At 39.6% G+C, this 13989-nt stretch overlaps 1 protein-coding gene across 1 annotated transcript; it reads right to left on the reverse strand.

The window, feature by feature from the left end:
- Positions 1-51: 51 nt before the first annotated feature.
- On the reverse strand, positions 52-10001 carry LOC141790954 (uncharacterized). The gene is made up of 2 exons (XM_074671123.1): positions 9626-10001; positions 52-4085 (listed from the first exon to the last, which is right to left on the reverse strand). The coding sequence occupies exons 1-2, from the start codon at positions 9792-9794 to the stop codon at positions 2854-2856; spliced, it is 1401 nt and encodes a 466-aa protein (XP_074527224.1). The 5' UTR covers positions 9795-10001; the 3' UTR covers positions 52-2853.
- Positions 10002-13989: the final 3988 nt, after the last annotated feature.

Consider the following 13989-nt stretch of genomic DNA (forward strand, 5'->3'; position numbering starts at 1 on the left):
CAATCAATCAATCAATCAACCTTTATTTATAGTCCTGAGATCATTGAGGGGCATCCTCATTTACAATGATGTCGAGTCAAGCACAGAGGAAATTGGGAGAGCACAAAACAATAAAACAGACAAACTCTAAGAAAGGGCATTAAAATCATCAGAGCTGTGATGATGAATATGACAGTAGGTCACACTTAAATAAAACAATTACACATGTAAGAGTGGAGATTTAAAATACGATTTCTAAAAAGCCCAAAAGGTAGAAGGTCATTAATCCAGAGCAGCTCCTGTAGTCTGTTCCAGGACTCAGGAGCAGAATAGGAAAAGGCAGTCTTTCCCAGTTCAGACCTGGGACATGCAACAGGAGCCTGTCAGAGGAGCGTGTATGATACTGATTGTTAAAAGAAATATGAAGAAGCTTGGTGAGGTAGGATAGTAACTTTTCTAAAAGGGCGTTATAAATAAAAAGGTGCCAATGAAAATCACACCTCATCTGCAGAGAGGACCAGCCAACCTTACTGTATAAAACAAAGTGGTGTGTGTTAAAAGGATCACCAGTGATAAACGGTAATGCATAATGGTAAACAGGGTCAAGTTGTTTTAGGGTTGAGGGGGCTGCATGTCTGTAGATGACGTCTGCATAGTCAAGGACTGACATGAAAACAGCCTCCACAATCCTCTTCCTACAAAACCTGAGGATTTATTTCTATAGAAATACCCTATTTTTGTCTCAGTCCTACAACAAGGTCATCAATATGATAATTGAAGGTCATTTTATTATCAATGCATACACCAAGATATTTGTAAGAACAGACTCTTTCAATCGTTACTCCATTTTTTGAAATAATACATCCTTTTTGTCAACTGTTCTTGATCTAGAGAAGATCATCAATTTTATTTTTTCTGAATTCAAGACAAAGTAAAGATCAAAGAAATTGTTTTGTGATATGTTAAAAGATTGCTGCAGCATATTACAAGCAGATTGTATATTTTCTGCAAAACAATAAAGAACTGTGTCATCTGCATAAAGGTGAGCATGACATTCAGACAAAGAACTGACAACATTATTACTGTAAATAGTAAACAGGACAGGACCTAGTATGGAACCTTGTGGAACCCATTTGGTAACAATTAAATATTCTGAAAAATAGCTTCCAAATTTAACAGGTTGACATCTGTTTGATAAATAGCTCCTAAACAAATCACAAGCATTATTATCTAATCCAATATTTTGTAGCTTCTGCAGCAAAAGGCAATGATCAACAGTATCAAAGGCTTTTGATAAATCAATAAAAAGCATGACACCATGTTGTTTTTTTGTCAAGAGCTGACGTAATGTCATTTACAACTTTAGTGACTGCAGTAATGGTACTTTGTCCAGCTCTGAAACCAGACTGGAAAGGGTTCTGGATATTGGTATTTGACAAGAAGTTTTTTAGTTGTTAATTAATTAATGACTCAAGGATTTTGGCTAAGCAAGGCAGTTTTGAAATTGGTCTGTAGTTATTAATTTTTTGTTTGTCTCCGCCTTTATGAAGGGGTATGACATGTGCCATTTTCCAGATCTTAGGAACGGTACCAGATGTAATCGAGGAGTTAAAAATGCTTGCTATGTGACCTGAAATGAGCGGAGCAGACAGCTTAAAAAAGAAAGGGTCTAAATTACCCTCACCAGTGGATTTTCTGGGGTCAATTGCAATCATAGCATCTCCAATTGAGTTAATGGAGACTGGATGAATACTAAACAGCTGAGAGGATGGGGAACACAATAATGTGTTATCTGAGTGACTTTTCGGATGTTGCAGGAGAAGGTTATCAGAAGCAACAAAGTGCTTATTTAAGGCTAGACTAATTTGTTTTTGATCAGAGATAACTTGATCATTTACAAGGGTCTGAGTAGGAATGGAGAAATGATTATTATTTCTATTTGAATAAATCACTCTCCAGAATTTAGCAGGATTAGAGACAGATTAACAAAGTCAGAGCTGATGTACATAACTACGGATGAGGGTGCCATACAGGTTCATGTCAAAAAACCTGAACTATCCCTTTAATTCGCACTTTACAATGAGATTTAAAACGGGCCAATCTTGCTGGTTACAAGTTATTTTTTAAATTGCTACGTTTTAGCTTCCAGTTTGTGTCGTCCAGGACCAGATTGATCTACGGCACGTCTAGGTCTCTAATTTAGCCCGAACTAAATTAGCCTTTGGCTCGGGCTGTATCACTCTAAAACATGGGCTGAACTGTAACTGGATCATTGCACTTATAAAAGGTCATTTTTTCAAATGTTCCAATTAACACACTGTGTGCTTTAACTCAGCGTGAACTTCTCCCAAACTCTGAACATTTTTTTGAACAAACAGCTTCTCCGGCTCTGCCATTACTCATTTCCCCCAGCTAACCGGCTCAGCTTCTCTTATACCACACTGATTGTTTACATGTGACGTATACAGCCCCGCAGCCCAGGTAATCTACACTCCAGTCAGGTGGGTGGCAGGAATGCACTTTCTGCTAGTTGCTAACCACTGAATAATCCAACAAAAAGAAAAAAACAATAAACCAAAAATGAATCAATGCAGTTATAGTGCAGCACAGTGCATCGATAATGGTAAAACATTGTCAACGCTTTTACTGATCAATTTTAATTGATTTCATAGATTTGTGTTTGCAGCCCTGAACATATATCTTGTCAGAATTTCTCTCATGTTAAACTCTTTTTCACATTTAGAGCAGCTGAAAGGTTTTTCTTTGGTGTTTACAAACATGTGAATTTAGATGAACCTTGTGGTTAAATCCCCTTCCACTCTCAGAGCAAGTAAAAGGTTAATTTTTGGTGTGGATAAACAAAAATGAATGAGTTCATTTTTGGCTCAACTTTTTCCCACATTTAGAGCGGCTGAAAGGTTTTTCTTTGGTGTGGACAATCATATGTCTGCGTACATGCCCTTTAACATTAAATCTTTTTCCACACTCAGAGCAGCTAAAAGGTTTTTCTTTAGTGTGGACAATCACATGTCTTGTCAGAGTTTTCCTTCGGTTAAATCTTTTTCCACATTCAGAGCAGGTAAAAGGTTTTTCTTTAGTGTGGATAAACATATGTTCAGTCAGACTTGCTTTATATTGAAATCTTTTCCCACATTCAAAACAGCTGAAAGGTTTTTCATTGGTGTGGACAATCATATGTCTGCTTACATTTCCTTTACAAGTAAATCTTTTTCCACACTCAGAGCAGCTGAAAGGTTTTTCTTTAGTGTGCATTAACATATGTACAGTCAGACCTGCTTTATGGGTAAATCCTTTTCCACACTCAGAGCAGCTGAAAGGTTTTTCTTGAGTGTGGACAAACATATGTGAAGTCAGACTTGCTTTTTGGCCAAATTTTTTTCCACACTCAGAGCAGCTGAAAGGTTTTTCTTTGGTGTGTACAAACATGTGTCTTGTCAGCTTTCCCTTTTGGCAAAATCCTTTTCCACAATCAGAGCAGGTGAAAGGTCTCTTTTTTGGCAGAGAAACTGCACGATTGGTTTTATCAGGCTCAGGACTGTTGTGGGCTTTAACAGTCTCTGCTTTTTTGTTTGTGGGAGATTTAAATTTTTTAAGACAGTCTCTTGTCTCCTCCCAGTCATCTGCTTCATTTTCAGACCCTGATCCAGTATCTGATGAGGTTTCAGTCTGAACCTCAATCTCTAAATTCTTTTCTGGATCTGAGCTCCTTGCTGGTTCTGGTCTTCCACAGTCCTTTCCACCAGCTGCTGTTTCCATGTGGTCAGTGAGTCTCTGATGAAGCAGTGAAGACTCAGGTTCCTCTTCATCATTTTCACTCTTCATATGGACTGAAGGAAACAGGACCTTGGTATCAGCCTCCTCCAGTCCTTGAAGCTGCTCTCTCCTCTGACCGATCCACACTTCCTCCTGTTCCTCTTTAATGAGTGGGGACTCATTATCCTCCTGTTCCTCTTTAATGAGTGGGGACTCATTATCCTCCTGTTCCTCTTTAATAAGTGGGGACTCATCCTCCTGGTCTGGATAGGGGCTCCTCTCCTGCTGCTCAGGGGGAAGCTCCTCTTTCTTCACCATTAGTATCTGAACATCTGCAGGACACAGTGAACAAATATTGATGAGATATTAGATCATCTTCCTGATGGAAAAGAAAATCTGGAAAAAAAAACCTCAGGATCTTTATTTTCAGCTCTGCTGCTAAACTGTAATGACAATCTCATTTACTGGACCAATGATTACAGGAGCCTCCTGCTTGTTGACACTCTGGGCCTCATTCACAAACAGTGCGTACACACAAATTTGTGCCTAAATGGTGCATACAAACGTTTGACACACAAATCTGTGATTCATCAATATTTTCTTCCTTGGATTTGTTCTTACTCTGTGAACAAATATAGAAGCTCCTCAGACCATACGTACACTCAAATGATGAAGACCAGCTCTCAGAATTGTAAACACAGACCATTTTAACTAAATATATGACATAGTTCAACCACTTTCAGTAAAAGAAAAAAGCTTTTCATGCAATTCACTAATAAAAACTGTGAATTGACTAAACATATCAAATAACCATGAAACTGATGCATATTCACCCTTATTATACATATAACAGTGAACCTTAAAATGAATATTTAGTTTTTCAATTCAAAATGTCATAATGTTAATTTTCAAAATGTCACAGTTTTGATATTAATGAATGTTTGGGTTTGGTAAATGCAGCATCTTTAGTGGAGGTCATTTATAACTAGTGAGAGGGGCGTGAATTACCATTTATTCTCCATGGCACTTTTTTTTTGCAGTTTTTTGCAAATAACTCAGCCAAAATTTCTTGAAATGTAAAAAAAAGTCACAGAACACCATTCCCAATCAAACTGCACATTTTGATGTATAATTTGTGGGGGGTTTCTCAAAGCCCTAGGAGAAGTGAGCCAAAATTTTGTTCGGAAGATGGAAAAAAAAGGAAACGTACAGAAAAGCAGTTATTGAGTTATTGATAGGGAAAAGCTGATTCTGTGAATACCTTATAACTCTACCAGAAAAGGCCCAGTTTCTTTCACAACGCGCAGTTACAGGACAGGTGGACTATCATGCATGTCTGCTTCTGGACCATGTCTAGTTGGGAATTGTTAGAATCACAGTTATCAACCTCTATGGGGAGAAGAATGTGAGGACAAATGGAAAAACTAGTGAAGGTCTAAGTGCAAAAAGTAAAAAGAAAACAAACCAGAATAAGAGAAAATAGCTACAGAAAATAAAAAAGAGGTTTAAAAATTGCATTAAAGAGAATAAATAAAAACAAAAGGCACAAAAATCTTTTTTTTTTTTAACTTTATAACAAAAATGAAAACACAGAAAATAAAAGGGGTTACACTGTAGAGTGAAATCTTATTAAGTGTTTTTGTCATATTTTCCGCCAAAAACGTGTCTCTTTTGTCAGAACAGGAGAAAAACTATATCATAAAAAATAATTGAGGAGGGAGAAAAGCGTATCGTCCCAGCCCTACTTTTTAGACTTAATATGAGCCACATTCATCTGACCAGTCAAAAAAAATGTCAAGATATTTCAGACAGAGTTTGCATTTGAACTGAGCCTTTACATGAAGCCCTGTTTTGACTAATTTTACAGTACCTTACAGAACTGATGCATTTATTCTTTACCAGAAACAAAACTAAGTGTAGCCATTTGCTTCAAAACATAATTCTACTTTTTATCATTGAACTATCATGCAGCTATGCTAATCAGACAAAATTGGTGATATTTGAACTCTGAATATCAATATCTTTATAAAAATAAAAATTCACATTTTTTGCAGAGTTTGAAGTGAAATATGACTTCTGCATCTCCACTGCAGTAGATGGCCCTGAAGAACTACTCAGCTGTATGTTGCCCATAGACTATTTAATAAATCTAATCTCAAAATATATTTCAAATATATTATTCCTAACAATGTTTTCTCTATATTTTTGGGTCAGTTGGTTTGAAATCATTTAAGTTAAATTTTACAGTGTAGTAGACTGATGATATTATATTCATTGTAAATTTTTGGTAGGCAATATCAGATTTTTTAATGAAAAACATGATTACACCAATTAACATTTATACACACTGACCACACCTTTCACCCAATCATTTCTTTGTGAGATGAGTTAGATCACATAGTAGTTTAAGTGACAAACTTTATGCACTTGATGTTTTCAAGTTAAGTTTATGTGCATAACACTGCATTGGACTTTCAGAATTTCAAAAACAATAAAATAGAAAAGTTGATTCCAAACAAATAATTTTGGTTTAATTTGTCCTTTCAATTTCAAAGGGGCTGTGAGGAGTTCCTTGGAGCACGGTCACACTGGCCATCCAAACTGTGCCGTGCTTAAGCATGAGATTTGCTCCTGCACAACAACATCAGATGGCTGAGCAAAGGCAAGGTTCTGGAGTGATTTTGGGCCGTGAGAAATTAACTACAAGTGCTTCTGCCAGAGCAAAAGAGTGCAAAATCCAGAAAAGATGGAAGCTGGGGCATTTTTCACTGACATAACATCTCACCTGCATAACCTAAATCTGAAGTGACAAGGGAAAAACAACACAGTGTGTGAACTGATTTCAGCAGCGTGGGCTTTCCAGAGGAGAGGAGGTTTTCAACAGTGACTTACAGGTAGGCTGTTGAACATTTCTACCACACACATTACCTGGATTTGACTAATCTTTTTAAAATGTCATGCCTTTTTTAAAAACTGAGCCTCTTATTCCTTTTTTAATTTTTACCTGAAGGAGGAACTGTTCAACTTCCCAAAACTTTTGGAACAGGCCAAAGAAAAAGGAGCTCATCAGCAAATGTTCAATTTGTACAGAGGCTGATTGGAAATTTCAAGACACGCTTGATGACTTCATATTTGAAAATTGATTTCTGGTCAGAAATGTGAGAGTTTACTTCAGACACACAACAAGTCTTTCCATGGGCCACAGCTGCTTCACTGCAAAGAGACTCAGTGTGACATTACCACCTTCTGGACAAAGATGGTAACTGCAGCTGCAGACGGTGCCACTTCTCTTTCTGACCATGTCTGGCTCCACCTACCACTGTGAATCTGCTTTCTCAACAATGAAGGTGGTGAAGAAACAGTACGTCTCACAAATTAACACTTAGCATCAGTATTGAAAGATATAGAGCCCATGTAGACATGTTTTTATTAACAATACTATACAGATGTGCTTTTACTAACTTGGTTGTACACATGTGCTCATTGTTGGGGTATGTATTGCAGGACACTTGAGGGGGGCTGGGGATTCTTGGGATTTTATGGAGCACCCAGAGTAGAGAGTGACCACAAGTGAAGTTAATGTTTATACCCAATAATAAAAAGAAGTAACTGTGTAACACTAATAACGCAAGTCAGTAATTACTCTTTTAGAGTTGATGTGTTTCAGTCGAAGTGAGGAAGGTAAACAATTAAAGGAAGGAAGGAAGCGAGATTTGTGTTTCTAACAGTTTCTCTACAGATAAGTGAAGGGGGGCTGATCACCCACTTGATGAATGCCAGTCACAGACAGAGCCAGAAGACGGCCAGCAGCCAATCAGAGGGGGACAACACCTGAAGAGCCAATAAGAAGACGACTCAACCTACATTCCTTAGAGAAACTCTGTTAGTGACTATATATTGGTGCTGAGAGAGAGAGTCAGGGTCAGTCTCATGAACTGTCTCTGTAACATGTAGGGAACAGGGAAATGAGGCTGCACCAGAGATCTCTGTAAATGCATATTCTTGACCTATTGTTAATAAATTTGTGTTCAACTGAGAACCAGGACGTCTCCTGATCCTTCCCCATCAACGAACTGCGCGGAAAGAGATGAGAAGAGAATGGAGTCAGATTAATAATTTCAAGGTATTTTGGTCAGATTGATAGCATCACATTTCCAACAAGAAGTAATTTAAGTATTTGAGAAATTTTGAGCTAAGACATCATTTTGAGTGACAAACTATCTGTGAGGTACCCTGTCAGGAAAGCAGTGTGGGAACATGACTTAGTGCACGGTTAAAGGTACCCTGTAAGGCAGCGTGGGAAAAGTAGCTCTGTCAGGATAGCAGTGTGGGAAGATTACTGAGCACCCAGTTAGAGGTACCCTGCAAGGCAGTGTGGAAAACAGTAGAGGTAACACTTAGATGTATGTCATACACCTCACCTCGTTTCCAACAGTATGCTCACCTGACAATCACACCATCTGAGCCAAAGTTCAAAGCAATGACAACAGATATGAGACAAAATTTCTCTCATTAAGCAGTGTTTGATACTGACACTTGTTGAATTTTGATATTAACATGTATGTTTGATTAGAAATTTCTGAGATGCTTGGCCCAACTTAGGGCAGAAATACATTTTTCTATTTTTTTTCCAAGTGGTTCCTTGTGTCAATATTTAGAAGGAAAAGTGTTATTAAACCCCTTCTAATATATTTGTTCAGGATTTATGACAGGGGTTGTGATTTTTTTATTCAACTATTTATTTCAATTTATATCAAAATGAAAATGCCATTTTGTATTTGAGTACCCCTGCTATAAAGACATGAACTTGTATCAATAAACCACAAAGCCTCCCAAATCAAAAAGAGCACACAGACAGTTGACACCTGAGTTATAATACAGAAGCCAGAAAACTATGTCCAGAGACAGAACTATATCAGAATGTTAATAGTTTTTATTTCAAGATTACTAATGGGACTGACGCAGTTTGTCTCATATTTTCAGTTTGCCTTGACACCACAGTAGAGGGGCTCATCTCTGGGGGGGGATGAATCTGCATACAGGGCTGAGGTGGAGCAACTGACTGGGTGGTGCAGTGATAACAACCTGCTCCTCAACACAGCTAAGCCCAAGGAGCTGATCATCGACTTTTAGAGGACTAAAACAGACATTCCACCCCTACACATCAACGGGGAATGTGTGGAGAGGGTAGAGAAGAACCTGACCTGGACAGTGAACACCTCTGAGCTATTGGAAAAGGCCCAGCAGAGACTGCACTTCCTGAGGGTGATCAGGAAGAACAACCTCCCCCAGAGACTGCTTGTGTCTTTCTACAGGTGCACCATCAAAAGCATCCTGGTGTACTGTCTGCGTGTGTGGTCCACCAGCTGCACAGTGGCTCAGAGGACGTCACTAGAAAGGATCATCAACACAGCTAAAGACATCACCAACTGCCCTCTCCTCACACTGGAAGAACTGCACCATACCCGCTGCCTCCGAAAGGCGGGAAAAATAACCCAGGACCCCTCTCACCCCAGACACCACATGTTTAATCTGTTACCGTCAGGCAGACAGGACAGGTCAATCACTACAAGGACAAACCGCTTCAGAGACAGTTACAGTCTACTCAAATAGCAGTAAGAGTCCTGAACAAAGGCTGAAATCACTGCCTCATGTGTCGTCATATAATTACATAACAATTACCTCCTGTCATTAATGTACCTGGACATGACAGCTATTTTGCACTTTTAACTGTTTTGCACTGACCGAAGGGCTCTTGCAATTTAGTTGCACTTGTTGCAATGACAAATAAAGTTCTATTCTTATTCTATTCTATTCTTAGCTACTGGCTAGTTTCCCCGAAATATTATCACACACATTTTCAGGAACTAACCTGCTCTGTGCAGCTTTATCTCAGGGATTAAAATCACATCCAGTAGTTCTCTTTGCCGCTGCAGCTCCTCTTCGTATCCAGACACTGTTCTACTTTCTGCCAGGTCTCTGATGACCGCAGTGAGCAGCCGCCGCTCGAATAAATCTTTGAGATCCTGAAATCTGGACATCTCCTCACACCAAAGAATCAAAGAAGGGAGAGAAAACTAAACAGTCTTCCAGAACGATCCTCAGTGACTGTTTTCAGCTCGTCTTTTCACTCTCATTAAGTTTCATGTAGAGAAGTCTGAGCTGCTGCAGCGTCCAATCAGAGAGTGATATTCCATGTGTGTCTGTCAGTGAAAAGACTTCAGCAAAGCCTGCTCTGGTGTTTCCTCGATCACAGCTCCTCTGGTCAGACTCTCTCCTCTCTCCTTTAAGCGTAATGGGTGTATCTCAAAGCGTCAAAGTTTCATCTTTCCTTCCTCCACTTGCGTCGTTCACTTACGTCTTAGTCCCTCCCACCAGGTGATGGGAGAGACACAAGGAAATGAAAAGAGGAGAGAGGATGGAGGAGATTCGTTTTTAGAGCAATGTGACGTCCTGTCCTCCAGAGCATAAAGCGACGTGTTTCAGTGATGACGGCATCAACTGATCACCTCTGGATCATCTGTCAGTCAGCTCTAACAGCTGTCTGTGTGTCTGAACACGTGCGATGTAATAACTTTGATAAAACATAAATAGTAACAGTGATTGGTCTGTTCCTTTAACCTGTTTATCAAACACGTTACCATGAAGAAAACCTGCTCTCTGTTTATTCTGTGTGAAAAGTGAAAAGGACTGTGTGAGGGGCATAGCTGCGAAAATGACGTCATTCGTCCGTGTTAGAGATTTTCTGTATACTATCATTTGTTCTTAGCAAGAAGCTTATGCTCGCTGTAATCATCCACTGCAGTTAGACAGTTAGTTTCATAACCGCTGAGCGAGGTTTCAAAAGGGGAGTGGTTATAAGAAGTTCAACAGTTTGATCTATGCCTATCTTTGCATACTTCCTTTTTCATGTCAAACTGACAGTCCTTTGTTTCAAAGCTTCCAACCAATGAGAATGTGACAACACCCGTGTGTACACCTTATGTGTGAAATTCAATGAAAGAACTGAGCTGAGAGTTTAGCTGAGGAGGGTTTGTGAGAGAATAAAGGAAGGTCTCTTCAGCCGCTCTTCTCTTTCAAGTAAAAAGGAAACTGGGAGAGTCTGTCCGTCTGTCATTTGAGTGCCTTTATAGTGTTAAATATGTCTACCAGTACCTTGTGTTGAACTTAACCCTGACAGTCTGCACAAAGCCACACTGACCCTGTATGCCATGGATCCAAGGCATCTAATCTTCAATGAGCTATAAACATGCACATCTCTCAACGTGAAGGTTAATCTTTCTTCTTTTTTCTTTCTGATTCTGTTGAATTGAATTAAAGCAGTTTGTAGCTGAGTCGGGGCCTGTTCTAGGGTGGATAACAAATAAAAGAGGACCTAGGACTGAACTTTGTGCAAAGGAGTTTTTACTGCTGTTTTAGGCCCATTCCTGCTAAATGACTGTATCTGTCTGTTGGAGTGGTGCTGCTTTTGCCTCCAGGTTTTCATCTACAAAGAATCAAAGGAAGAAAACTTCCTAAACTCTTAAAAGCTCAAATAAATTAATATCAGGTTAAAAATAGATCAGGCCTTTGACTCTGCACTTACAGTGAGGAAAATAAGTATTGAACGCGTCAACTTTTTTCTCACCACATTTATTTCCAAAGATGCAATTCAAACAAAATTTCTACCAGACATTGGTATTAACTCCAGTAATCCACACATGAAAAGAAATCACAACGTTCAGGTCCATGAATAATGATTATGTGGAATTGTGTACAATAACACAGGAAAAACGTTTTGAACACACTGAGACTCATCTAATACTTAGTGGAGAAGCCTTTGTTTGCAATGACAGCTTCCAGAAGCTTCTTGTATGTTTGAACTAATGGCCCACACTGCTCAGGTGTGATTTTGGCCCATTCCTCTGCACAGATTGTCTTTAAATCTGGAATATTCTTTGGTGCCCTCTGGTGAAGCACACACCCACTTCCTCCTGATGAGAGCCGTGCACCTGACTTGACATGTCAGCACAAGCTAATAACAAGTATTTGACACATACCTGGTTAACAGAGAGCTAACTCATGCGCTCTTCGTCCCGTACCGCTCTCCAAGTTCCCAAAAGGGAGCAAAGGGGAGCAAAAGTGGAGCCAAGACTAACCCTTGTTCATAAATAGCTTCAGCTTTTGGGTGTTTTGTTTCACTTTGGTTGTTTTTCTTCCTCCATGCTACGTCCACTAGCTGCTCAGGATAGCTTCTTTCACTCGCTATTATCAACACACAAAGTCACTTTTGCTCTGGACGCTCTGTGATTGGCTGAGGTAACCACGGCTAATCTCTTCCCAGAAACACCCTGAAACAACGAATCAGCTTGTTAAATTCGGATTCATAGAAAGAGCTGGGGATAAGTACTGAATGATTCGGTGAACAAATCTTTTAAACAAATCATTTTACTGAACTGATTCTAATGATTCAGTTCACTGAAAAGAACGTTTTGTCCCATCACTAGGTGGGAGAGAATCAGGCATGAATCATACGGGCAGCTTAGCAAACCAATATAAGCAACTACATTGGTGTTGCAAAAACCTTGTAGAAAATTACAACACCAAAACATTGTACTAAACAATACAATTGTTCGTTTTAGTATACTTATATGAAATAAAGTACAGTTCTGTTGCTCCAGATTCACTGAATACATGCGCGCTCCTGTGGCCAGGGGAAACACTTTCTGACAGGGATAAGTACATTGGTACGACACCTGTGCTCTAAGACATGTCAGTGTAACGTTAGTAAATCCTGGTTATAACCTGCCAGTCATCTTGTAACAAGGTAGAAATATGGGTTATAGCAGGGACGCCACAGCTAGCCACCACCTGTGGAGGAGGGTTACGATGTGGAGTCCATGCAGCGGCAGAGTGAGGGGCTCTGCTGGGTCTGGCGGTCTCGCACATTAGTACATCTGCTGCTGCCACGACCCACTCTGTGGACTACAGGCGCCTCTTTTGATTCCGACCGGAATGGAAGCATTTAAGCGACGCACTCCTGTGTTGTTGTTTGAGCTTCTTCCTTGGAACAGCATGGTACATTACGGTGTCTCCCGTTTACTTTCATTCATTCATTCGTTCTTTGTTTGGCCGGTTGTTTATTTGTTTCTTTTGGTAGCATGTATATGCTCCCACCCGAGATTCTTGACGTTGCCTCAGAGTTAGTAGAACCCCTGGTCAGCAGAGTGAGGTATGTGTGTTGTTTGTTTATTTGTTGGAATTGTTGTACTACGGTCAGTAATGTTTGTGATGCATTTTGTACGACTAATGAAAAGTGCGTTTTAACTATAGCTGAGTTTCTAATGGACTTTGTGTGTTTCAAGTAAATGAATTTATGTGATGGAGCATTTTATATTTTTTTAACTAAGTGATTTTAAAATTGTAATGAAATTTTCTTGTTGTATCTATCTAGTTTCACGGTGCCGATTAAATAAGGGAAAGGTGCCACATCCAGCCCTTTGTACGTCCCTGTCTGGCCCGCGTGAGGCCAATCATAAACATAAAACTCGTGCGACAGCATATGTCTTAATACTTTATCTATCACAGGCACTGTACAGGACAGTGTGGATTGAATTCTCCCTCTTTCACTGCCTCAGTCACTCTCCTCTACCTGAACTCTCTCCTGTTCTGAAGAGAGAGCACCACCTCGTACACGCCCAGCGCATATGCGCAGCACATGCATAGACTGTATAAAACATCACACACCATAGACAGACAGATCTTCACAACGACAAGCGTTTCACTATTTTAGAGCCAGCCTTCTCACTATAAGATTTACACTGCTCTAAAAACTCCATATTGGAGAGGATGCTATGTTAGAGCAGAGCTACGTTAGTTTAACTCACAACATGTCATGTCAACACCAAAAAGAAAGAAAGAAAACAGCTAAGACTCTGGTAAACTCTTCATCAAAAAGTGTAGCACAGTTACCTGTCTCTGTCTCTGGTGTCTCCTGCACCGTCTTTGGATCAAACCAACAAAGAGAGACGGGTTGGATGGTTTTTGAGTTTTCGATATAACGCCTAAGTACAGGACTTATTATAAATATATAAATATAAATATTAGAGCTCACAGGAGCAAACTTGAAGTTGGGGGACAATCAGGAGAAATCACAAGCCAGGAGAACAGCAGGAGAAAGAGTAAGGAAATTGGAGACTCCCTCCATATTCAGGAGTGATGGCAGCCTGCCAGCACTCTCCATTGGTAAAAGTGAGT

This window comes from Halichoeres trimaculatus, unplaced genomic scaffold, assembly GCF_033239565.1.
Source record: "Halichoeres trimaculatus isolate MK-OKI-2021-1 unplaced genomic scaffold, fHalTri1.1 fHalTri1_scaffold_5, whole genome shotgun sequence".
In the NCBI taxonomy this organism is placed as follows: Eukaryota; Metazoa; Chordata; class Actinopteri; order Labriformes; family Labridae; genus Halichoeres; species Halichoeres trimaculatus.

Bases quoted from the DNA above. Each gene is read 5' to 3' on its own strand.
- LOC141790954 (XM_074671123.1), bottom strand. From the start codon at position 9,794: ATGTCCAGATTTCAGGATCTCAAAGATTTATTCGAGCGGCGGCTGCTC. The intron at 4,086-9,625 runs GTTAGTTCCTGA...TGTGTCCTGCAG, and splicing joins GATAAAGCTGCACAGAGCAG to ATGTTCAGATACTAATGGTG.